Source organism: Podarcis cretensis (assembly GCF_951804945.1).
Source record: "Podarcis cretensis genome assembly, chromosome: 1".
In the NCBI taxonomy this organism is placed as follows: domain Eukaryota; kingdom Metazoa; phylum Chordata; class Lepidosauria; order Squamata; family Lacertidae; genus Podarcis; species Podarcis cretensis.
This window is the reverse complement of record NC_137170.1, coordinates 74,885,227-74,911,426: the sequence shown is the minus strand read 5'-3', so window position 1 is coordinate 74,911,426 and position 26,200 is coordinate 74,885,227. Positions and strand designations below refer to the sequence as shown.

At 39.7% G+C, this 26,200-nt stretch overlaps 2 protein-coding genes across 4 annotated transcripts in view; one reads left to right on the top strand and one right to left on the bottom strand.

Annotated features, from left to right (window-relative positions):
- The window catches only part of GTF2H1 (general transcription factor IIH subunit 1), a gene marked incomplete at its 5' end in the record, with an annotated part of 324,820 nt that overhangs the window by 251,569 nt on the left and 47,051 nt on the right, over positions 1 to 26,200 (bottom strand). The window lies entirely within an intron of this gene.
- Positions 2,247 to 25,769, top strand: TSG101 (tumor susceptibility 101). Of its 3 annotated transcripts, XM_079995795.1 has the most exons (10): positions 2,260 to 2,424; positions 7,031 to 7,115; positions 7,808 to 7,873; positions 8,302 to 8,465; positions 8,961 to 9,087; positions 11,513 to 11,579; positions 13,610 to 13,707; positions 22,832 to 23,034; positions 23,962 to 24,201; positions 25,295 to 25,769. In XM_079995795.1, the coding sequence occupies exons 1-10, from the start codon at positions 2,383 to 2,385 to the stop codon at positions 25,382 to 25,384; spliced, it is 1,182 nt and encodes a 393-aa protein (XP_079851921.1). In that variant the 5' UTR covers positions 2,260 to 2,382; the 3' UTR covers positions 25,385 to 25,769. The 3 variants fall into 3 exon arrangements, with proteins under 3 accessions (XP_079851920.1, XP_079851919.1, XP_079851921.1); XM_079995794.1 differs by lacking the exons at positions 22,832 to 23,034; positions 23,962 to 24,201; positions 25,295 to 25,769 and adding an exon at positions 15,777 to 18,343 and having other exon boundaries at positions 2,247 to 2,424; XM_079995793.1 differs by lacking the exons at positions 22,832 to 23,034; positions 23,962 to 24,201; positions 25,295 to 25,769 and adding an exon at positions 15,774 to 18,343 and having other exon boundaries at positions 2,247 to 2,424.

Sequence of the window (26,200 nt, the reverse complement as noted above, 5' to 3'; positions counted from 1 at the left end):
TTGTGGGTGGGGGGGTTAGACCATACATGGCTTAGAGGTTTTTGAAATATTAAGCAGTACATACATGCAACAGATTAATGAAAGAATTTGCTAATATATACTAATATATAAAGAACATCTATTGGTAGGTCAGATGAGGAATTCATGAGTTGGTGTGGTGCACTATCTAGCTGGTACAAAATAGTATCTTGAATCATGACAGCAAAACTTAAATTATTATTTATTAGATTTGTTGGTTGTTACCAAAAGGTCTCCAAATCTAAATTTTAAAAGATGTACAAGAATTTTGGCTGCATGGTTGATGGTGGTTTTACAGACAATTTTATTTAATGGTTTGATGGACTTTAATGTGCATGTATTTTGTGAACTATTTTATTGTTTGACCTTGTTGTGCACCACTTCAGAATAAAGTAGTTTACAGAATGCATGCACATTCAAATCCTTCAAACCATTAAATAACCTCTCTATATTTTATGCATTAATCTGTTCCATCTATACACAATCCTTTCCATTGTACGTAGGCTTTTTAAAATAACACTGACTATTTCAGTGACTGTAGCCAAGATTCCTGGGTACCATTTAGTTTTGTCTCCAATCTATACATTTTGTAGGAGTGAAATCCAGAGTGTTACTATGTGCTGTGTGAAGAAGTATTTCATTTTGTTTGTCTCAAACCCTTGGTCCATCAAGCTCAAGTGTTGTCTACACCAAGGGAGAGGGAACCTTTGGCCCTCCAGGTATTGTTGGACTACAGTACCCATCTTTCTTGACTATTAGCCATGCAGTCTGGGGTTGATGGGATATGTTGTTGGCATACATCTGCCTTGAGAGACAATGAAGTGGACCTCTGTGGGTGAAGCTGAACTGCTGCATTTGCAGCACCAAAGTGACCTCCCCGGGGTGCAAGCTTGGCAGTGTGGTCCTGGGCTGCCCAGATGACAAGACCCCCCTCTCAGGTTTGCTGACGTGGTCCAAATGAAAGCGGAGCAATACATTTGGCAACAGCTTAGCTGCAGGAGTTACCAGGAGGCATACAAGGAGCCATCCAACCGTCTCAGGGACTCCACTCCAGATTTGTGTAGGGTTTACTCCTTAGCCTTTTCTTTTCCTGAAAATATCCCGCAAGGCAGCGGAGGCTTAGGACCAGAGTTTTTTTTCTCTTAGATGAGCTACCTTCCCAAGTCGACAAGCCCCATCTGCCCCTCACTTCCCTGTACAGCATGTGCAAAAAACACCTTCTTGACTATCAGACCCACCATTGGTCTCATGTTGTTTAGCAACATCTGGAAGGGCAAACGATCCTGACCCCTGGTCTATGGTGACTAGCAGCAACCCTGCAGAGGTCTTTCCCAGCCTTACATAGAGGTGCTGGAGATTGGCTTGGGACCTTTTGCATGCAAAACATTTGTTCTCCCAATGAACTACCCTCCTTTCCATATACAGTGGTATTTTGGGATGCGAACAGGATCCGTCCGGAGTCCCGTTCGCATCCTGAACAGAACGTAAGACGCGATTGCGCATATGCAGGTCACGTTTCGCCGCTTCCACGCATGACGTCATTTTGACTGCACATGCGCGAGCGGTGAAACCCGGAAGTAACACGCTCGAATACTTCCGAGTCACCGCGGAGCGCATCCCGAAAATACTTATCCTGAAGCGTATTTATCCCAAGGTATGACTGTAGCAGTCAGTGGTCCCAACGTTTTACTGAATGGAGATGTTACAATCAGCCACTATCATTTCCGGTACAAAGGACTTAACATACTTTTCCGTGCATAAGACGAGGATTTTTTACTTGAAAATAATGTTTTTAAATTGGGATCGTCTCATACACGGGTATTTTCTTAATTTTGAGTCCCCCCAAAATAGGGGGCGTGTTATACACGGAAAAATACGGTATTTCCTTCTCTCTCTGCACAAAGCAAAGCATTCAGACAAAACGCTCCCAGTTGTGTAGAAAAAAAAGAAAAAGGAAAAGGTGAAAGTCTAATTAAATTACTCCCCCCCCCCGCGCCATCCCAACCCAGGGCTCAACCGAATGGTTACATTTTATGCTCCATTCACTTTCAGTGCTTTTACAGAACTGAGATTCCATATGGGAATAAAGAAAAACAAGGCGGCGCCTGCGTGACCCTCTCCACGTTGCTATCTCTATAGGCCCGTCGCGGACCGCAGTCTACCCTCGCGCGCATGCGGCACCTGGCCGTCGGAAGTGACGTCGCGCCGCGCCGCCGAGCGGAAACGGGTGGAAAGGAAGCACCGGAAGGGAGGCCGGGGCAGGTTTCCTCGTTCGCGCGGGGAGTCGGAGGAGTGGCAGGAGGGCCGCGGAACGACGACCACCGGCGGCCGGCAGGGCCCGCTGCCCCCGCCGCCGCCGCCGCCATGGCCGTGTCGGAGAGCCAGCTGAAGAAGATGCTTGGCAAGGTAACGGCGAGGCCGGCCGGGGAGCCCCTCCCAGCGGGCTTCTGCCGGGGGAACAGCCTCGGGGCTTCCTCCGCGCTCGCCCACCCGGCGGGGCCTCCAGGCCGCCCCTCTCCCCTCACCTCACGCCGCTTCCCGAGCGAAACTTCCTCCTGAGTCATTATCTTTCCCTTCTTCCTGCTTTCCCAGAGGGGGGAAAAACCCCACAAAAATATCCTAGCCAGACCCGAATAAACGAGGCCGGCTTTCTGGCAGCAGGAATGGGAAGGGTCTCTAATTTCGTGGGTCGCGAGAATGATCCTCCTGGGAGTCCGCAAAGGGAAAGAGCGAGCCGAAATAATCCCTGGTCTGTCCAGTCCAAAAAGGGATCACCCTTAGCGCCCAACGCTTTTTGCTAACTCTTTGAGGCCTCCCTAGTTATTACAGGAAAATAATGGGCGTGTTGTGATCTCTCCCAAGTTTTCAGTTGGGTGTTTTGTTTTTGTGGGTTTCCGGAGTCATTTGCTGCCCTTTGTGGCCTATTTAAAGCTAAATTCCGTTCTGAAATGAGGAACATGGGTACGACTAAGCTTTTAGTCGCTAAAGGAATCATGGAAACTAGTAAGCAAGTTCTTTAGGAGTTTTTAAAGTCTAAATAAACACAAATTTGATTGTGGTGTTGTTATTACTACTACTACTACTACTACATTTTAAAAATATGTATGTAACTCAGCAAGTGAGCAGAGATCATTCAGGTTGGTGAAGGAGTTGGTTAGTTACCATCAAAGAATCTCAGTGATCAAGGTTGAGTATAAAGGTACTTTGGGCCCAAATTGTGAATTAACACAAGTGACCTAGTGTGGCGTCTGTTAACAGCAGCTGGGTACAGTTTACTTGGGAGCTTTAATGACTCTAAGGTACTTAGATAGTGTTAAAACATTTAATTTTAAAACACTAAAAAGTAAGAAATTTACTATAGGGTTAAATTTACCAGGTTATAGGAATACCGGTCTGTCAATTACAAAGAAAAGGATGCCACCCAGCAGCTTATTTCACTTAATTCCTTGTATAAGCAACATTTTTGTGCTGGGAATTTCATTTGGAGAAGGTTGTTAATGTTCTTTATTCTTCTGCTGAAATCAGTAGAACATAAAGGCTCTGAACATTGATGAAAGGTGACTAGATTCATGATAAAACCTGGATGAGAATGCCAAACTGGTATCAGTATCAAACCAAAGTTCAGTTGAATTGCAAAGTTCAGTGTAGGTTTGTTGTTAAATTGTTAATAAATGAAGCTGTTTGTACTGTATTTTTATTTGTTGTGCTACAGTGGAATTAAGTTTATTGAAAACACAAACTCTTATTCCTTCTTTAATAATTATTAATGCATAGTACTTAAAGAATAACCTAAATAGTGAGTGCCATTTAATTTTAATTTAATCTTGATTCTTATATGTGAGTAAGCTTCATTGAATTCAGTAGTAGTAATTATTATTATTATTATTATTTTTTATTTATACCCCGCCCATCTGACTGGGCGCTCTGGGCAGCTCCCAACAGAATATTAAACAGAGTAAAACATCAGACATTAAAAGCTTCCCTACACAGGGCTGTCTTCAGATGTCTTCTAACAATCAGATAGTTGTTTATTTCCTTGACATCTGATGGGAGGGCGTTCCACAGGGCGGGCACCACCACTGAGAAGGCTATCTGCTGGTTTTGACTTCTGAGTAAACATATAGGAATTGAGCTGTAAGCGTGCTTAAATTTGCAGCCTTACATCTCATGTTCAGTTGAGTTCAGTGGGACTTACTCCCAAGTAAATGTGTAGGACAGCAGTCTTACTCATCCAGCTGATCCTTTAGTTGGATGAAGCTAATTTAAGTAGTCAGCAGGTTGAATGTGCATATTCTCCCCTGAGTCATTTTCTGATCCATTCTATACTTACTTGGCAAGTAAGTTGCAAAACCACCTTATTACTTTGTAACAAGCTGAATGAAGAGGAGGAAGTAGAATGTAAGAATGCATCATTGCCTGATTAGACACCTATGATTTTAACCTTTAACATACATTTCTAACTGAGGGTGGGGACAGTATTTTGTCAGCTTTTTGTTGTTAAAGATTATGAGTAGAAATTTGCATATCATCTTTGCTTCTTAGCTAGCACTATGCTATTTTGGGCCAGATTCAACTAAGTGGGTGCATTAGCGAGAGCTAGCACAAGGGCTTCCACTAGTGCAATGGGATTTTCTCTCTCCTATCCTGCTGGGGGATCAGGAGAACCCCCAGAACTGGGGGGGGGGGCGATTGTTCTGTAGAAATGCTTGCACTGATGGAAAGTTTGTGCTAGTGTGACACTGAATTCCTCCCTTTTTTAGACTGGTTTTTATCAAATTAGTGATAAACCATAGGATTGAATATTTGAACTTGTTCAAGAGCATTCTAAATGTTGAGCTAGTGTGGTGTAGAACATGGATACTATTCATAATTCTTAAAATATTAATTCTTGCATTATTCCCTTTTTTCGTGGCTGCATAACTCTCATTGTCTTCAGATAAACAAATATATTGGTAATTAATTGGACGTGAATGTTGGTGACTGCTTGAAATGTACAAAGTCACTAGGACATTGCTAGCTAGCTCTGCACAGCTGATTTTACTTGGCCATGTTAGCAGATCAGAGTAAATCTGTATTATAATGCATAAAGGCAGGTGGTGGCAGCAGTGCAAACTCTGGTACTGCTTTCTGAGCAGTGTGGCCACAGAAGTTGACTGCTGTTGGTCTTAAAACCAAAGGCAAGGTGGTTCTTTTAAAATGAGATTCAGAAGCAATACAAAAAACACAAGTGAATGAGAAGATTACAGATTTTATTCTCAAACAGCAAGCAATGTATACATACCAAGCAAGCACTTCAACCTGCCGTTTGGAAGTCCTCAAGAAGTGGCAAAGCAACTCCCCCAGGTAGCCTCACTTTGCACAGCCCTGCAGCCGATCAGTCTGTGCAGGAGCTTCAAAGAAACTCTGCCCAAACCATAGGTAGCAGGTGTGGTTTTCCAGACTGGCTATGTGCAGATCATCCATTAGCCACCCCCTCCCAGTGCTTCACCTTCTCAAAACAATGTCCAATGTCAAAGAAGGTTCCCAGTACTATGCTTCCAACTGATTAATGCAGTTGATTAAAGCAGACCGTTCTCACACCATCAAAAAACTTAACAAGAGCAAGGGAGGGGTGAAGGAACAGGTCACTAATTCCTTGATACATTTTTGTCTTCTGGATGCATTTCCCATAGAAGGAGACCTTAAGACCAGGGAGTTGTGAACTGAGATTGCTCAAGTAGGTGAGCAGAGTTGATAGAGGAGCTTGAAGGGATCAGTTTTTTTGCTGTCCAGTGGAGAGTGGGAGGCTACAGAGATAAGAGTGGGGCATGAGAGTGCTCTGGATCAGTTGGCGCTGTGTGTGGATGGCTGAGGTAGAGAAAGATGGCTTTTGCAGAGATGTTGGACTAAATATGTGCCTCTGTCATAGAGACACAGTCCTCTACTTATTTCATTGCCATCAACAATTTTAAAAATCTGTTCAGTGGTCTACATTAATTCATAAGTGTATTCATTTTCTTTGTAGAACTGTGTCAGCTTACCACAAGACAAAGAACATGTTGGATTGTGGACAGTCTCATTTCACTTGAGCATCCTAATTGTAGAATTGAGTTTGATTCACTTTGCATCATCACATACCACTTATACTTGATCCTGGCAGGTCAGGTTTACTCTATAATCTCTGGCTGTAATTCAGCAAAGTGGTTCTATATACAAAAGTAGTTACAGTGGTACCTCTGGTTGCGAACGGGATCCATTCCAGAGGCCCATTTGCAATATGAAAGGAACGCAACCCGCAGCGGTGCGTCTTCGCACGCGTGGGTTGCGATTCGCTTCTGTGCATGTGCGTGACGTCATTTTGCACGTCTGTGCATGCGCACGTGGCTAAACCTGGAAGTAACCTGTCAGGGAACTGCCATCGGAAAGACAGGAGGTGGAGGGGCTCTCAGAAGTCAGGAGAGACTCAGCAGCGGCGGAAGGCAGCAGCAGGGGGAGAGTGGGAGATCAGGGAGAGAGAGAGACGAAGGAATGGCTCAGGGAGTCTTCCAGCGATAACAGCGGAGAAGTCTCAGGTCCTCCCATAGGTACACCCACTCCTCGCCGGAAACTGTCGCGCCGAGAATCTAGACGACGCGTTTCCGTCAAGGAGCTTTTATGCTGGAGTAGATTCCGTAAACGCCCACTGTCGGATTCTGCCAGCGACTGAGGGAGCCATACTTAAGGGCTCCGCTAAAAACAGAGCCTTGCTAAGTTGAGCAAACTCTGAGGGACTAAGCTTTACGCACAAGCAGCTCATCATCCCATCACATAACCATTTCCAGTACTTCCGGGTTGCCATGGGACACAACCTGAAAAAATGTTACATGAAGCAAACATAACAAGAGGTATGACTGTGTAGTATCTTACCTGCTGTGGAAGACTGTGCAGATCTTGTTCTCTAGTCACTATAGTTGTGTTGAAAGAAGTCTAAATGTTTTCAGTGGAAGTTGTTTTTAGTGGAGCTTTAAGATTTTCAAAATCTATTTCCCCCTAGTACAAGTACAGAGACTTGACTGTTCAGGAAACTGTCAGTGTTATTACCCAGTACAAAGACCTCAAGCCTGTAATGGATGGATATGGTGAGTTTTATGTTATGCTTTTCTTTTTTGTACAGTATTTTTTTGTTAGCTAGCCTATGTCAGTTCCCTATCAGTATATCATATTTTGTGTAATAAATTTTATGACAAAGAAGAAATAAGATAAGTTAATAGACCAGGGTAGCTAACCTGGTGTTCTCCAGATCTTGTTAGACTGCAGTCAGCCTTAGCTAGCAAACCCAACAGTCAGAGAAGATTTGAATTATAGTTAAGGAACATAGGGAGGACCAAAGGTTGGCCACCCCTGTACTGTGCTAATTATTTGAGACATGCTTTTTGGCAATATGGTAATAGGGAAACCTTTTCTTCCAAAGCCAATGATCAGGGGTGATGGGATAGTAGTCCAGCAACGTCTGAAGTACCACAGCCACTGCCCACTTGACTTGAAAATAGTATTGCTCATTTTTAGGCTTTGCTTTGAAGGCTACAATAGCAATTTTATTTTTCATAGATGCTAGAATTGTATGGAGCAGATCTGCCTGTGTCACACAATAATTTGCTCGCCATTTCTAATATTGTGTGGTGTTATTAGTTCATTTTCCTAGAAGATGCTTGCTTGTATATAGAGAAGTGTTTGAAGAAAAGTAGTCTCTGTTTTGTTAAGCATGCATGCAACTTTTGTTATCTGACTATAAAATGAACGGGTTGCATAACACTTTTTTTTTGCTTTTCAGTTTTTAATGATGGTTCATCAAGAGAACTGATGAGCCTCACAGGAACCATTCCTGTGAATTACAAAGGTATGTATTTGTCTTGGGTAGATTGCCAGTACATTACTTGAAAGCTTCCATCATTTACTTTGATCAGCTTGGTCACTAACTTGTTCTGAATGCTTTGTTCTTAGTTTTAGACCTTTGTACAACTGTTTTGTGTTGCCACATACAGGAGATTTCCCTATTCTTTGTGCAGTGTCCAACAAAGTTTTTTCATTAGCACAATGTGTGCAATGGAATTTCCCCTTCCCTGCATGTACCCTGGGAGAGGGGCTCAAGGAGACTTCCAGAACAGTGGACTGGAGGGCAGCCTGCTTCTGTTAGTGGAGGTTAGAAGGCCTTCCATCACTACAAGGACAGCATTTGTAATCATTCCTATTTCACAGCATTAAAATATATTGTCAGAAGGAGAAAATAATAATGCATTCATCTTTTTTTTTAAATAACTTCTTCAGGTAACACATACAATATCCCAATATGTCTGTGGCTGTTGGATACATATCCATACAATCCACCAATCTGTTTTGTTAAGCCAACTAGTTCAATGACAATTAAAACTGGGAAGCACGTGGATGCAAATGGCAAGATATACCTTCCATATCTACATGAATGGAAACATGTAAGTACAATTATAAAATTCTTAACCATTAGTCCTAAATTATTTCACCATTTAAGTAGCAGTTTTGTTTAATATTCTTCTTTCTCCTTTGGTCATTTGTTATAGAAGAAAGATGTGACACTGGGAAACTGGGGTCTCTATTGAGTAAAATCTTACCACTCTTACATAGTACTAATTGTGTTACTGCTTTTGTCATATTTGATCTCCATTCATGAGACCTGCAATTGAAATGTGGCCTGCCATAAAATGTCTAATTGCTGCCGATAATTAATATGGGGTTAGGGTTCATATTCTCATCAGTACTTTCTCAGTGATATGCTACACTTTATTTTTTATCAGTTAGTCATTGAACCTGAATTGGAATATACTTGACCAAAACCTACAAATAGAGTAACCAAATGACCACCTATAACTGACAAGGTGATGGATTCATTGTCATTGCTAATCTTTGTGGGAGAAAAAAAGCAAAGAGATTTTTATATGCTTTCCCCTTAGCCACAATCAGATTTGATTGGCTTGATTCAAGTGATGATTGTGGTGTTTGGAGAAGAACCTCCAGTCTTCTCTCGGCCTACCATTTCAGCAGCCTACCCACCTTACCAGGCAACAGGACCACCAAACTGTAAGTGCCTTGTACCCCATATACTTGCAAACTGCAATGAAAACAAGTAGAATAATGGTACGGTGTATTGTTGAAAGGATCTAGTTATTGTAGTATTGGTTTCTAAATATGTAGTTATGTTGTTGGTTTAAACATAAAGTATCCCTGCTGCCAATTGCCCAGTCCAGAGCACAAGTTGTATAGCCAGTATTCATTCTGTGTAATCTTTTTCAGCTACCAGCAGCTCAGAGTTTGGTTTATTTATATGTAGAGAATTAGGCTAGATATTTTGAACATGCTGCCTAATAACTGTTTTGATTATAAATAAATTTCCATGAAAGATGTTGTTTTTTAGCACCCACACTACAAACTCAACAACATTGCTACAATTCATTTGATCCTTGATCTATTTTCAAACATTATTCATGCTAATATTTTGCCATTATCAGTACCTTTATCTTCTTATGACATTGTTTTTGAAACTTATTTATTTTATAATGCTAGCAGAGCTATATTGGCATCCTTTATACTATTTTTCTTTTAATTGCAAATCAAATTAAAAACTCACTTTGGTATCTTTTATGTTCCATTGCTCTCAACTTCTGAGAAAAACATGTTCCTACAACTGTTAATTATTTTGCAAGAATTTACTGTGCTATTTTACAAGATGTGTAGGGCATTTATTTGAAATGTATACTTATACCAGTTTGAAAACAGGTATTATTGTAGGGAAATTCATTTTAAAGAACAAAAACCTGTCATTGTTAGATGTACCAATGCTGAACACTCGAGGAAAGTTAAATTTGCTTTCTTTTCTGCCATTTTAGCATTGCAAAAAGCCTTCTCATTGTACAGTACTTTTTACCACCAGAGAATATCATCTCTGCCAGTAGGTGTCAGCCAAATATAGAATAGCCAGGAGTTCGACTTCAGAACTAGTAAAGCTATATATTGCCAGCTTGAAAGTAACACTAATGCTTTGACACCATCACTTTAAAAATCATAAGTAGCTGTCCTGGTCTTCAGTGGGGGTGGAGGTGTGCAAAACCACAGTTGGGAAATAGCTTCATTAGGACCCTTGGAAATGTAATATTAATAGTGAGCAAGTTTTCAGATTCTCCAGAACTCTTCATTGCACTGCATGTAGAGTTGGTGCAGTGAGAGATATAACATAATGGAGAAAGCCCCAAAGTGCAGTCTCAATTGTCTTAAATTGGAGTGTGGGATGTGTTACTTATACTTAATGAATGCAAGGCACACATCACATCTAATTGATTTCTTCCTCGTGTCCCATCTTGGACCACTCCAGAAACTCCCCAAATTTCAAGTGATTTTTGGAAGGGGTGTAGTGAGCTGCAGCGGGGAGGAAGGGGCAAGTGGACCTTTTCCCTCACAATTATGGAACCAACTCTATAGATCCAGCTCTTAGTATGAACATTGTAATCTTTATTATTAGATTAATTGCTTCATTTTAATAATGGCTTGTTTGTAAGGACTCCCTGGTTATATAGGACTGGATTCAATTAAAATACTAAACAATTGTACTAGCAGTAGCCAGTGGAAGGACTCCCAGTAGCACGGCGGGGTCTCCCCACACTATCCACTTTGGGAGGAAAAAAACCCAGACTGCAGGAGGAGAAGAGGGGAGATTGTTCTGTCAAGCAAGCAAAAACACTTGCACCAAGGGAACAATTGAAATAATGTGATGTTGAATTCCACCTATGGATTTGAATATGTGTAAGGAAAAAATGGGATAAATGAACACTCTGAATTGGCTTATGCAGCAAGAGTAAAGTAACTGAAATGCATAATAAGTGCAAGCACAACAGGGAAGACTAGGAACAGGAATGGTTTCCTGGGCTGCTGTTTGCTTATTCTGAAGGTGGGGCAGGGGTCAAGAAGGCTTCTTTTTTCTTTTCTTTCCTTTTGCATTTTCTTCATGTGGGCTATTAAAAAATAACTTTTACAACTGTAGAAATTACAAATGGACTGCATCAATAGTTGTCATTCTATTAATAAAACAGTTGCTTCTGTTCCAAAAGTGGACTGAGGTTCAGTGGAGACTTGGGAAAGTGATTGTTGCCTCTTGTCTCAGCACCAACTTCCATGGTCTTCCATAGAATGCCCCTCTCCCCTTGTCCTCCAGAACAACTTTCAGGGGTCAGAAATAGCAGGAAGGAATAGGTAAACATTGCGTCTTCCTTTCCCCCCAGAAGGTTTCTGCTCACAGGAAGTCTGGATCTAACCTAGTGCGATGTATTCAACTAAGTTCTACTCAACCCATTGAAAGAAATAGACCTAAGTTCATTATTTCCATTCATTTGGTGGATCTACCTTGAGTAGAGGCAACCCAATTAATTTTTAACTACTTATTTGTAAAGATAATGTTATATAATTGAACAACACTATCCTAAATTGTTAAAATGTTTGACGTTGTTGTGCACAGCTTCCTATATGCCAGGAATGCCAAGTGGAATGCCTCATTTCCCTCCTGGACCACCACCTAACCCAAGGTAAGCTATAGTTTGCTGAATCTGCTGATCCAATAGACTACACTGGCAATATTGGACAATGTGATGTTGTGCCCATTTCTGAAGTTGAGAGTGATGGACTTTAAAAGCATTAGATTTGTATTCCATTCATCTTGAGTTCAGTTTTGTCTAGATGTTGTCAGGGTTTTTTATATGTTGTTATTTAAATACAGTCATCAAAACCCCTGGTTGCATTTAAGGCCCCTTCATTTGAGTAAAGCAATGATTAAGTGTATAGTGAGCAAAATTGGTGTCATTGTAAACCTATACTTCTAAAATGACTCACGTTCTTGCCTTTTTATAAAACTTTTCAGCTTGCTTCCTGCATTCTTAACATTATTTGGCTGCATCCTCTCCTTATGAGAGGACTTTTATATATAAAAAACCTAGGCATCCCATGTTAAAAGAACACATGTAGGGGGGTGCACAGCTATGCATGTTTTTTTCTGTCTCTGATGTCTCTGTTCCCTTCAGCTTCATGCACACAGGCTCCTCCACAAAATTTGCATCTACACATCCACAGGACTCCTAGTTACATGGAGGAGCCTGTGTACCTTCTGCTGAACGTGTGTAAGTTTCCCCTTCAGACTTTCTGCCCAATATGTATAAGTCTGAGGGTGGAGCCAGCAATAGACAGTGTGGGGAGTGGTGGTGGAGCAACTCCAAAACAGACCCAGGATTAGAACCCAACGTACTGGAGCAACTGCTGCAGCCCATGTGTTCTGGCAGGGCCAGTCTTGCTATCACCCCCATTGACACCCTGCCTGGCATTTCCACCACCGTTGGGATCTCTGTCCAATGCACCAATCACTACCCTCCACCAGCAGGTGCCATTTTCATATGGGAGCCAAATTACCACTCAAACTCCAGTCCGTGGTGGGTGGCCACCATCTCAGGACCCCCAAAATGCAGTGCTCACAAACGGGCATTGCATTTGGGGTCTCTGAGATGGCAGCCATCTGCTGCTAAAGATCGGAGCTGAGTAGTAGCCTGTTTTCCATCAAAAACACCGCTGCCATCTGCTGGATAAGCACAACCGGAGGGAGTGGAAATGACTGGTGGCAGCAGAATTGGTGGACAGAGTGCCCAAGGGAAGACACATTGTTGGGCAGGGGAACTGAGAGAGGCCCAGTCTGAGAGTCTACTAAAGTCTAACACCAACCTTGATATAATACACTTCTACCTTTTGCACATGTTCTTTTAATGTATGGAGACAGAAGAGGACTGAGAACTGCTTTATTTCTACACATCGGCTCATTTTCTCCCTTTAGTTGTTGGCTAGTGTTAGTACAATGAATTAAACAGTAAGGCTTGTTCACAGTAGACACAGTTCTGAGTGTAGAAATCCCACATGTACTGTATTGTATCTCCCTTTTTCATATCTTGTGGTATTATTGCCTCTAGTTTCCTACTATTGATGGCTTATTAGTTCTGCCATCACTATATGCATTATATAACTGATTCTGAAAATGGAGTGCATGACACCAACTGAGTGGAAATAGAGGGCACTAACTTTTGAGGAAAGTAACGTAGCATGCAGAAACTCTAAAATGTGTACATGCTCTGGCAGTTGGAGAAGCCTGCTCAGTCTCCCCTCTGTAAATGAAACCACCAAGGCAACATAGACCTTTTCAAATGAAAATAATGCAACAAAGTACAAACCTGTTAACTGCTAACAGAATGAACCATGAATAATTAGACTGAGTGCCTCTACCTGTCTTCAGCTTTAATCCACAAATGTGAAGAAACTTTGATCAGGGAACTTGAAATTTATTTATACATATCTGAATAACATTGATTAAAACATTGATACCTCTGAAATCTATGGATGACAACAAATTTCTCATGGTCTTGAATATTACTCTGACCGTTTATATCTGCATCAGTGGCTCTTTTTGAAATTCTGTTTGTCTATTATAAATTGTTTAAATGTAAAAAAAAAATTGCTTATGAATGGAAATATTAACTAAAGAATGCATAACACTGTGTCTTTCTCCCCCTCCCCTTTCAAGTGGTTACCCAAGCTATCCTTACCCTCCCCCTAGCGGATCATTTCCACCAACAACTAGCACACAACACTACCCTTCTCAGCCTCCTGTAACTACTGTGGGTGAGTAGCTTTGAAAGTGTCTTTTTCCGAATGTAATGAGATTGCTCATTCTAAATATACAGCATAAAGCAAATCCAAATACACCTATTTCTGAGATGGGCATTAAGTGCCTCGTGGCAAAAACATCAGTTACATTACACTTTAACCATGCTAGATGTTCATTTTTTTCTCCATTGTTTGATTGATGGAACAATCATTAACTCTTTTCACTGTTCAACAAACTTCTTTTTTATTGAACTGTTTTATGTAATGAAGTTCACTTGTGTTTGAAAATATTATGTTTGCAGGTCCAAGATAAATTAAAGCCCGAAGCCTCTTTTTTTTTTTAAGCCTACATATTTATTATGTTCTTATTAACTGGGGGAATGATCTTGTAGTCATGAACTTTTCAATGATGAGAAAGGGGTGGGTTTCATTTGATCACACCACTGAATGTACCAGGAACTTGAACAGCAGCATCATTTGGGCACAAGAATGAAGAGGCTGTAGCCAGTGTGGAGTAACTGCAGCCAAGATGCAGTACTACAGCCTATTTACAAGCCTTTTGCTATGTCAGCCAAGGATGGAGAACAGTACCTAAGGATGATGTGAAGAAGCCTTGATTGTTGTCGAGTCAGCACTGAAAATACAGTTGAGTTCCGTCCTTAACTGGAAGCGAACCAAGCTATCCTTGACTCCATCGTGTTTTCCAGTACACTCCCAAACTGCAATTTTCCCCCACTCTTTTTGTGTGTGATGCAAGTGTAGAAGTGCCGTTCATGAAGTAGCCCAGCTACCATCACCAGATCTTCATCTTGTGAAGTTTGTTGATCTGTAAGCTAAAGGTGCCAATCAACAGCTTTCTTCTGTTTCACATTCAGTGTAATTCTTGGGTGCTGAAAAGCTTGCTCACCTGTTTTACTGCTTAGCCCAGAACTACCAGACCTGCTCAGGAGAGAAGTCCTAAGAATCTGAACGTATTGTTGCCTCTAGTGATAAGCAAAAACTTGAAACCCTCAAAAGAGTATAATTTAGAAAGCACATTATTATTTAGCACAAAGACTGCAAGATCCCTGGCCACATCATCATCCACTATTTTCTTGTCCAATGTCACATATAATATATTTGAACTCCAAAAATTATCATCACTTTTGTTGAGCTATTACTATTATCGTTATTGTTATTTTACAGGTCTATGGACTGCTTCAGAGCCATATGCTATTGAAGCTATGTACAATAAGATCAAATACAAAAGATGCAAACTCTAAAAACAATAAAACCATTTTTACAATTATAAAATTGACTGGATTGCATGTCAGGAAAAGACTTCATAAACAAAAACAAGTTGAAAATTGCAGGGAAAATGTAAAACTGATAATTTTCTGTAGTTTAATACTGGAGGTCTACATTGTTTAGAAGAGATCAAATTACTATTCTTTCAGGGCAGTAATAGAAAATCTATCCCTAGTGCAAGCTTTCTAGCGTTTTGTTCAGAAAATGAATTTTTAGAAATGGAGGTGTGATGTGGCAACAAAAATTAATCCTGTCAGGCAAAGCGTGGAAATGGTTACATAAATTTCTACATAAGATTTAATAGAGAAGTATAACTCTGCTCCCTGGGCTTTCTTAACAGTCGAAGCTTTCTCTTGGTCTGCTTGAAAGGTATGGACTTCTGCTCCTGACCTTTTGTTAATTTTGGGGAAAAATCTGGAAGAACTTCATTCTGAGTAGAGCACATCTATCAAACCTATATACTTTATCAAGATCTAAATGGTTTGTTAGCAACTTTATTTAGAAAAGATATTTTCACTTGCTCTTGTAAGATTGATCAAAAGGGTACATGAGCATGCATTCCTTTCCATTGATCTTATAACTTGCATACAGGCATTTTTACCTGTAAACTTTACACACCAATCTTCAAATAAAGAGTTGACTTTATGGATTATTATGCCATGTATTTTAAGATAGAGGTGTCTCATGTTTTGATTTTTACATGGAATAATTCAGACAACACTGAATAAAGTTTTCAGGAGGTGCTTGGGCCACAAAATTTATGAAGCATTAATGTATGTTTGTTCTCTTAATAGCAGATGGCAGAAGAAAGCAGAAACAGGTATGGATATGTGGTCATTCTTACGTTTTCTGGGCAGAAAAAAGAGCACTTGAAAGAAGCTTTGGCCCACAGTTGGGCATTCGACTGGAGGATGCCAAACTACATTGGCTAGGAAAGAGTGGCATGACGTGGGATCAGTTGATACCCAGCCTATTGCGCACACGGCGGCGTCTAACAGATCCTGATATATTGGTGGTCCATCTAGGAGGAAATGACCTTGGGACATACGCAGATTATGATATCATAAGACAAATGAAGAAAGATATAATACATATTAAGATAACATTCAAGAACAGCATCCTTGTCTGGTCTAATATTGTACCCCGCAAAGCATGGAGCCAAGATATGTCCCATGAATTTATGGAGAAAAGCAGGAAGAGAGTAAATCGGGAAATCGGCAGTTTTATGGAACGTATTGGAGGGATTATAATCAAACACGATTCACTTGTCCCAGAATCTCCAGGATTGTTCCATCTAGATGGTGTTCTCTTGTCTGAAAGTGGCACAGATGTCTTCAACCTGGATTTATTAAGTGTTTTAGAGACTTTGATCTAACTGTTTCTTTGGAGAAGGAATAATACATTTCAGTTTAAGCAAGTAGGGAAGGTCTCTACAGACAGAGATTATTAGAAGGTTGTGAACGGTGGTAATTTAAATTTTCAGGCAGTGGAATTGCACTGTTAATATGGTGGTGGGTATTAATTTAGTAATGTAATTGCTAGTGGCATTGTTCTGCAACCACTGCAGTAAGACATTTGCCGATATATTTAACTGTTTTTTAAAATTCTGTTTACTTCCCCACCCCACTGAATTCAGTTTGCTTCTTCAGTGTGCTTAGAGACACTGCCGAGCAGTTTAGTTTCCCTGATTGATATTCCCATCCGAAAAATGCTCAGTGAATAGCACGAGGTGATAGCTACCTAAAATATGGGTGCAGTAATAGCTTACAAAGCTATTTTATGTGGGTAGATCAGAAAAAACATCATAAAAAATATGTAACTTTGGAAAAGGTGAGTCTGACTAGAGCAGGAAAACAAACTGAAGCATTAGTGGTTCATTATACATGGACTCACATATTACTCTAGTTATATGTTAATCACTTATGCTTCATGAGTGTTTATTAACATATGGCAGGCTCAGAGGTAAAATTCTTAATAAACCATAGTTCATTAAGCAAGAATAAGCATCAAGCTTATTCCTGCCTCCCCATGTGTGCCAGGTTCAGCCCAAGCTGCTTTTAAGTCACTTTCCTCTGAAATGGGGAATTGAGGTTTAATACAAGTTTGCAAATCAGATTTCAGATGCTGGTTAGTAAATCAACATTAAACCAGTGCTCCCAATTTCAGACATAATGGGAAACTGAGTTAAAGAGCCTGGGCTCAAAGTACTAAAACCAGCATAAACACCAGATACTTGCACCAGATGCTCCTTCATGGCTTATTCAACCAGGAATGTCACATCCAAAATCCTATATAAGTTTTAGACGCTGAAAGTTTTAAATGTTACTCTGCAAGACATTCATTGCAAAAGATCATGACTGCTCAAAGCTATTATGGCACTTGTTAAAACTGTGTGAAGGTACATATTCTGGTTACCTTGAAGCTTGTTGAACTGTCTGAAAGTGACTGTATGACAGTTTTGCCATGTTTTGCTTTGGCATTACTGTGTCACCTTTCCTGGAAAAAAGGCAGATCATTTGCATCAGAATTTGCTTTTAAAATATAATCTAATAGAACGACCATTTTTCGCAATCACCGTTAGTATTTACTAGGAAACAAATTACAGGGCAGCATATGCTTTTTTTATTTTAAAAGAACCCTGCCGTGAACTTGATTATTCTTAAGGAGAGTTGGTTGTGATTGAAGCCACATGAGACAATATCCTTCAGTGTTTCGGTAGCACATATTATGTAAATTGCTTTTATGATGTAATGTGCCTTTCACAAACAAGAGAGAGCTTAACTTCAGTGGCTTCCTTCACCTTCACAGCTTCTCTGAAATCAGGTCAATATCCAGACAAATTCTGGATTTGTTGGTATTGTGGTTTTAAATGGTCAGTACTTCCAAATATGATAGCAGTCTTGTAGGTTGATATTGGAAGCTAAAATGTAGCACAAATGTGATTCTGGAATGCAAGGGCAACAGGAATAGAATGTAGCAGACTAGAATTGAACTTTACTGCAGTTTAAGATGAATGCTTGGATTACATTTATATTTTTTTACATAACCTCTCTTTGCATACCACTCTGGAAATTTCCCACTAGATTGGGGGAGAACTATATAGCCTTTGGGAGGGACAGGAGCAGAATTCTACATGTTTGTAGTGCGGTCCAGCTCATTCCCTTAAGGACATGGCAGGCGCTTACTGGTGCTTACAACTGACTATAGCCTTCATTTTGAATACTTGCTTGTAGTAGGGACGTTAAGTTCCAGTATGGATCTGGGCCTATCTTTTCTACCTTTTTGATGTTGGGCAATGCTGTTTGATCCATCTAATTTGTATAACTTGGAGATTTGTGTTCTAACAATAAAATACTAGTATTTATTTCTTAGTCCTTACATTCTTTGTTAGTGAACACTTAGTACTGAATGATGTGAATTATTTTTATAAAGATGATTGAGGAAAGATGTTCTTTGGGTTGCTAATTGTACTTGTTGAAACACTTCTTGATTCAGTCAAACATCACCAGAAATGGTGATACTTTCCTCAGCTATATTTAGGTTGTATAAAAATAGTGTGTTTAAGTAAGCTACTACTACTCATAATTTTATTAAAGCAAAACTTTCAAGTGCTGTTGCTACCAGTAATTGGTGACCATTATCAGCATGAGAATGCATTTTTTGCTCAAGAATATAAGCTGCATGTTAAGGGTTTATGGCGGTGTTAATCTTAAGGTACTTAATTTGTGGGGTGGGGGTGGAGGTTACTACCTTATCTGAAGAAATGCCTTACCTGAAGTTCAACTAAACAGAGGCCTAGTAAGGCAGTATTTTCTGGAAGTCATTCAAACTGGTTATAGGGCCCCCAGCTGATGGACTTCCACAATGTATTAATCCTTTTAAATGGACTGTCTACTCTGACAGTTCTGATACAGCTAAAGCAATTTAGTCTGTTTAATCTTGCACTTCCATCTTTCAGTGTTAATATTTTGTTTGACATCATACCCCTCCTGAAAAGTCAACTGAAAAGATAATTAAAATTCTTTTCTAGTTAATAATTGAGGAATACACCATTATTACTTTGTTTATGCTACAGTTCACATTGTCCTGGTGGTGGTGATATATAGTCATCATTATTAAATTAAAATAAACATCAGTTTCTTCCATTGCCAAGTTGATATTTGGCTGTTTCTTTTCTGTCTGAGTCAACTGCTAGTCTGCAGTACTGTAAGGTCAGTACCATAAGGTCAGCTCTGAAACTAGACTCTGTATAGCAAAGGTTAAATGTCTGAGTTTTCCCTTGGACGTATGGCTGCATGCCAGTAACTCTTCTCTAAGGGTGGCTAATTATGGAAGTGATTGAAAATGTTAAGGGTTCATGTTCTTGAAGGTGCTCTTCAAATCAAGTGCTCCTGGTATGAATTGGTATATGGTGGTAGCCTGTCTTATTCTCTGTACATCTAAAACCATATATTTGTACATGCAGACTTATTTCTCTGACTTTATTTAAGCTCTAGACAAAAGCTTCATAAATAAACAGCTTTGACCAAAAAGTCGTAACTGGTTCTAAGATATGTTTATATGATATATGCTTATGGTGGAAAGAAACCTGGGGCAGAGAGAGGTGGAAATATGGGTCTAGCACTTGAATAGGATTTTGTTTTGCTGGCTTTTTCAAGATCATTTTCTGGATGACCATATAGGCTGATAATCCTAAATTAGCATTGAGTAGACCCACTGAAATAAGTGGGCTTAAGTCCATTGATCTAAATGGGTCTACTTCTGAATAACTTACTCAGTTGAGCCAAGTGATTTGTTTGTTTTGTTCAGGTTTTTCTTTTTTGAGGTTTTCTCTTTTTTTTGCTGTTGTCCAATTTTAATACAGTTTCTGAAGCAGGGGATTAGCAAAATAAGGTTAAGTTACTTTTTGAAACTGCCTTCATGATTTTCTTACTCTGAATAATTCGTTTTAAACAGGACAAGTCTAGACAGTAGTAGAAGAAGATAAAACTTGGTACGGAAAACACAGAAATGGATAGTTTCAGAACAGAACCTTCATTTATTTTGTTGAAACTGTTATCTAGATCATTCAGAAGAAAACGATGCAACATGTTGCAATTTAGGACCAATTTCTGCAGTAAACCCTTGCGTGCAGCTGTCTTCAGGTACAGGAATATGCAACACAGGGTGAATGGGAAAGACACTTAAGAAAACCTCTTTAGTGATTTGACATGGTACTTCAAATTCAACCAAAAGTAGCCCTTGCTGTTATTATTAGGAGCAAGTGTAAGTGTTTTTACTTGATGGATAAGGGGGCAAAATATGAAAAGTAGTCTTCAGGCATTTGGTGCTGTATAGCTCCCAAATAATACAAATCACCTGTCAAAAGCTTTTATTATCACTATGTTATGGAAATGGGCTCTACACATTTTCATCTGCCCAATCTACCAGGCTTCCTTGGAATTTGGCAGTGCAGACAATCACATGCTGACATCACTGCAAACCTACCTTAAGTCTGCCAGAATACTTGTTTTCATTTGTCCTGCCACATAGCTAGTCTGGTCTTAATCTTTTAAAGGCAAACTTTGATGAATTCTTAAATCAGTTGAGAGGGATTAGAGGGTTACATCTTTTGATGTACATAAACATATTTGCTTAGGTCACTTAAGTTACACTCCTATGTTTGTCTAGTTAAAAGCTGTAATTTTGGAACCTGCGGGAATTTGTTAACATGAGTTTTGATGTCTTTATTTGAACTCGCCTTACAAATTGTATGCATCTAGCAGCATGTATCAGCATAACTCTGTATGCCTGTTCATTCTTCAGAAATATGCATATAATTCAAGTTGAAACTGTTAAAAGTTAAATACCAGTAATTATGTAAAGGTGAGAAGCATTTTTGGAGGTGTTGGTATGTGGAGATTTTCCAGGATGTTTTGGGGCCCCTTATCCCATAAGAATGTCTTATTAAAATCTGTATTATTATTATTATACTTTTAATATAATATAAAATTAATAATGCCAATGTTTGGAGAGGTGTTTTTGTTTTGTTTTGGGGATAAAAGCTTCATGGGGGGGAACTCAGATGGTACGCAAATGTTTAGAATCAGCAATGTGCAGAACTCTGAGCTGTAATAATGTTTTGTGTTCAAATAATTTTTGGTTTAAATTGCTCAACATTTGTTATGCAGAAGGGTTTATTCATCTGACACCAGTTTTCAGTGTTCCTTACATATGATACCACGCCTATCCATACTCAAGAGAAGAGCAGAAAGACTTTAGGGAGCAATGATCAACATAACGGACATTAGCGTCAGACTTTGAACTTTGTTGGACATGAACCCAAGACAAGAATGGAAATGAGAGCAAATAAAAATAATCTGGTGTTCACTGAAATTGGTAATTGGACTTTAAAAGCATTGAAGAAATGAAATTGTGATACTCATCCGTCATTAATTTTTTTCTGAAGATAAGAAGCTTATATCCATTTAACGAAAAGAAAATGAAAGCAGGAAGAATGAAATACTGAAAATGAATTAACAATGTATCCTCATAAAGTGAAATCCCGAGTCTGGAGTCGGAAATTCCAATCAGAGACTGTGATTCCATAAAGTTGTTTTGGCATGAAGATCCCCCAGTGTGAATGAAGCAGCAGCAAGACAGAGCGGATTCAGAAAGGACAGCATGAACAGACGTTTTCCGTACTTTGCTTACTTTTGCTGAGTGGACAAAATTGCTGCAGGTGGGCTGTTCAGGAAACTGCTGGGATGGACCCATACCATACTTTCTACATACTAAGTGCTATTTGGGGCAGTGGGAACACCTCAAAAGCAAAAAGAATGGACTGATAATTGTGAAAGAGACTGTAAGAAGAAGAGTTTTAATGTTAAGAGAACACATGGATGGCGGCAAATTCAAGCTGCATATGAAACCTGTGGGGCTCTTTGAGTTGGTGTGTTAAGGTAAAATACAATTTTTATACTAGAGTGCTGTTGCTAATTCTTGCTAGGTTTGATATAATTGTGATGTTTGGAACCTACAGTTTATTGAATACTTTCTTAAAATATATTTGTAGATTAGTAACGGTAGTGATTAAGACAGGGCATTCATTTTTATAAAATTTCAAGTCCTCAATGTAAGGAAACTCTTCAGACAGTGTTGTCTGTGAGGAGACAAGTGAAAAACTTGTAGATTTGAATGTGCAATGTGAATTTCTGGATGTGAGTGTTTGGAAGGAAAGGTTTTAATAAGGAAAGACCATCTTGTGCATGGCAAACATTTGGGGTTTCATGTGAACTTGGTGATAAAAAAATGACTGTAGATATTTTATATGATGGTTGATGCAAAAGCAAAAGAAATATTTGTATAAAAAATAAACTAGTGTTTCATTGTTTGTAGCTCAACTCAGTGCTCCTCAAGCAATAACCAGAGCTAGTAATCTGACAGAAGCATTCTGTGTTTTCATTAAAACATTTTGAATTTGGGGGTGTATCTAAAGTAAAGTTTGAGTGGCTGAGAGCTAAACCTGTGTTCAAGGACGATGTTTTTTCATTGTGATAGTTAGCTAATGTGTTAGTTAGCTAACACTTGAAAGCTCTATGGTTGCTTTTAAAATATTTGCTGGTTCAAGTTCACAGTTGCACTCTGTGAGAAGATGGGCAGAACCTCCTTAAGTTGGGAAAGTACAATAGATTATTAAGCAACTTAGAAGTTCATGGGTACACCTTTTGGAATGTTATGTCTGAAAATTAATCTGTTTTAACATATTCTAGTTTTTTTAGCCTCAAATACCTTTGCCAAACAGATTGTCATGACCTACAAATCTCCTCAGAAGTAGAAGGGGTTGATTCTGTGACTGAATCTTATTGTACAGGTCCCAGCAGAGATGGCACCATTAGCGAAGATACCATTCGAGCTTCGCTTATTTCAGCAGTCAGTGATAAGTTGAGATGGAGAATGAAAGAAGAAATGGACCGTGCCCAGGCAGAGCTCAATGCCTTGAAGCGCACAGAGGAAGACTTGAAAAAAGGTCACCAAAAGCTTGAGGAGATGGTAACTCGCCTAGACCAGGAAGTGGTAAGCAAACGAAAAGGCTTGCCATATACCTTGTTTTTTTTCCTTTTAAGCAATTAAAAGCATTGGGCTCATGACTTCCCATGTCTTTTCAAACAACAACGAAGCCTTTTTCGTTGCTCAAAGCAGCTGGAACATTTCCTTCCTTGCAGTAGATTCTGTTGCCTGTAGCTCTTGGCATCCATTGTGTGGTAGGTAAGGCAATGAAAAATGTAGCCCTTTTCTTTCTAGCCATCTATTCCTCACCACTGATTCATTATTTGCAGGTGAGGATAGTGGTCTTAAAACTGCAGAGACATTACAATTATTTGTCCTGTGTCTATGGTTATTTACAAGGTCGATAGCACAGTAATGGTGAAATTTTGAGAACATCCAAATAAGCAGTTAAATGCTGTTCTCATACATAAATACTCTTAAAGTCTTACGGAGCAATCCTACTGAGGCAAAGAAACTGCCACACCCAAAGTCCTGCCGGCCTTACGCTGGCAGGGCAAAAGGTGGTGTTGTAGCACCCATCCTGGTTTTTTTTCTTTTGCAACTACCCTGTCCTTTGCCCACTCTGCCTACCGCCACATTTTCCCGTCTAGTGCCAAAAGGACGGGAAACTGAGTACACCATCTTCAGGACCATGTACTGCCCCCCTCCCCCCCCCCCCGTTCCAGAGGTATGTTATGGGAACAGGAGAGTTTGGGATTCAGTGGGTCCCAAATTTCCCCAGGCAGAAACCTCTTTTGCCATTATTGCCCTCAGAGCAGTGGGGGAGTAATTTCTTCACATGCCATGGGAGGTGTTTGAGGGCAGGAGGGAAACCTCTTTCCTGTGGTACCTGGGACTCCCTTCCATGGACTTTAAAAGAGAATTTAGAGTGTTGATTAAATAGGTATCACAGCATCTTAAAACAAACCTTTTTGTTTTGTTTTGTTTTTTTAGGCTGAAGTTGACAAGAACATTGACCTCCTGAAAAAGAAAGATGAAGAGCTGAGTTCTGCCTTGGAAAAAATGGAGAGTCAGTCAGAAAATAATGACATAGACGAAGTTATTGTTCCTACAGCGCCACTTTACAAACAAATTCTGAACTTGTATGCTGAGGAAAATGCCATTGAAGATACCATCTTTTACCTGGGTGAAGCATTGAGACGTGGAGTTATTGATCTTGATATCTTTCTAAAGGTAGGTTTGAGTAAATATTCAAAGGTACGTTCATGTACAGTTTTTCTGGTCCACTGAAACCAATAGTTGTGTTCCTAATTCTTAACTCTAATGCCTCTTCAAATGTAGAGAAGAGGGGAGGGTTTTTCAAGTGCATTGGATGGTTATCTCTCTCACACATCATCAAAACTGTAGTTTAGAACCTTACACACCGGACAGCCAGGAAGATATAAGCCTGTAGAACAGAATAACCTGTCTTCCCATGATGAGTTGGACCACTGTGTATATATTCTTGTTGTAACAGGTCTGAGTGAAGCATTTAATACACTGTCTGGTCAGGTTTTGTGGGATCAGTTTCAGCTTTTGGGTCTTGAGGATGTGCTTGTAGCTGTATGGCCAACCAAATGCCCTCTTTACCTTTTCCCATTTTGGCTGATTCAAGATATTGTGTGGGTGACTGCATGTGTCTAGTAAACGGTTCCTGAAGCTTTGGTCTTCAGCTGTTGTTGGACTACAATTCCCATCATCCCTAGCTAGCAGTACCAGTTATCAGGGATTATGGGAGTTGTAGTCCAACAACAGCTGGGGACCCAAGTTTGAGAAACACTGGTATATGTTACATGCACCATTACACAAAGTTATTTTATAAGAATCTAAAAATGTCAAAATTTACACCATTGAAATTATTGGGACATACAGTCAAAGAGAAAATGCCAATAAAAATGGTACAGTGGTGCCTCGCAAGACGAAATTAATTCGTTCCGCGAGTCTCTTCGTCTTGCGGAGCACGGCTATTAGCAGCTTAGCGGCTATTAGCGGCTTAGAAAAAGGAAAAAAAGGAAAAAAACTCGCAAGAACTCGCAAAACGTTTCGTTTTGCGAAGCACCTCAAAAGACGGAAAACCCTTTCGTCTAGCGAGTTTTTCGTCTTGCGATGCATTCATCTTGCGGAGCACCACTGTATCTTACTTTTCAACTTGTCTTTAAATTCAAAATCTGGACCTAAATATTCTTTTATTACAAAGATGTCCCATTGAAGTTGATCAAATTAAAATGTTATAACTTCTGTTGGATCATGCTCAGATGATTTACCCTGGCCTGTTTTTTCTTTTCAGCACGTCCGCCTCTTGTCTCGCAAGCAGTTTCAGCTGCGGGCACTCATGCAGAAAGCAAGAAAAACGGCAGGACTCAGTGATCTCTACTGACCCATGGCTTAGGGAAGAGTGGTGTAGTCCAAGTGGTCATATCCTCATTTATTTTTTCCTTTTAATCAGTAAGTGGCCAGAATAAGTTATTACATCATTCAACTTGTAAAATATTTTGAATGGATAATATATTTTCTTTTTTTCTTTTTTTTGGTAAGGACTAGCTTTATTAATGCACTTTCTAATCTCTGTAAACCTTTTGCATTTGTGGGCTGATGGCTAAATAAAATTTGTTGTGTTAACACTTTTTTGGGGGTGCTACAGACATTTCTGTAACGAATGCCACTGCTGTAGTCTCAAGTTTGTCTAATGTAGAATGTAGCTGGAAACTTCATACGTGTACTTTCAAGATTAATTTATAATAAAAGCGTAGAAGTTAGTAGCAGGTTGGGATAAAATGTGTGTTTGTTTTCTAGTCTCATCCACTGCATACTTACACAGAAGAAATAAGGCCCATTTTGTTCAGGGGGACTATGTATGCTTAGAATTGCAGATCAGTTATCAGCCCCCCTATTCACAATAACCTTGCTAGTTTAGTCAGTTATAGGGCACATTGTCCATTTGATCAGATTTAGTCTTGGGGACCATTATGGAATTAATTACAATAATGTACTGTTGGTTGACCTGCACCCTCTGACTTTCATTTTAGCTGTATTTGGGAGCGGGAGGGAGTCATTAATCCTTGTTGGTTTACTTTAGATAACACAGATCTATTCTCTGCCCACCCTGGCTTACATGGCAATAAAGGGTGCATGTGTCTATTAACTGCTGTACAAAACCTGGAGGTTGAAGATTAGTCATGTTTACGGCCAACCA

Excerpts from the sequence above, each read along its gene's own strand:
- TSG101 (XM_079995793.1), top strand. The coding sequence starts at position 2,383 with ATGGCCGTGTCGGAGAGCCAGCTGAAGAAGATGCTTGGCAAG. Across the intron at positions 7,116-7,807 it reads GCCTGTAATGGATGGATATG|TTTTTAATGATGGTTCATCA; the intron begins GTGAGTTTTATG and ends TTTGCTTTTCAG. Across the intron at positions 13,708-15,773 it reads GCCTCCTGTAACTACTGTGG|CAGATGGCAGAAGAAAGCAG; the intron begins GTGAGTAGCTTT and ends TTCTCTTAATAG.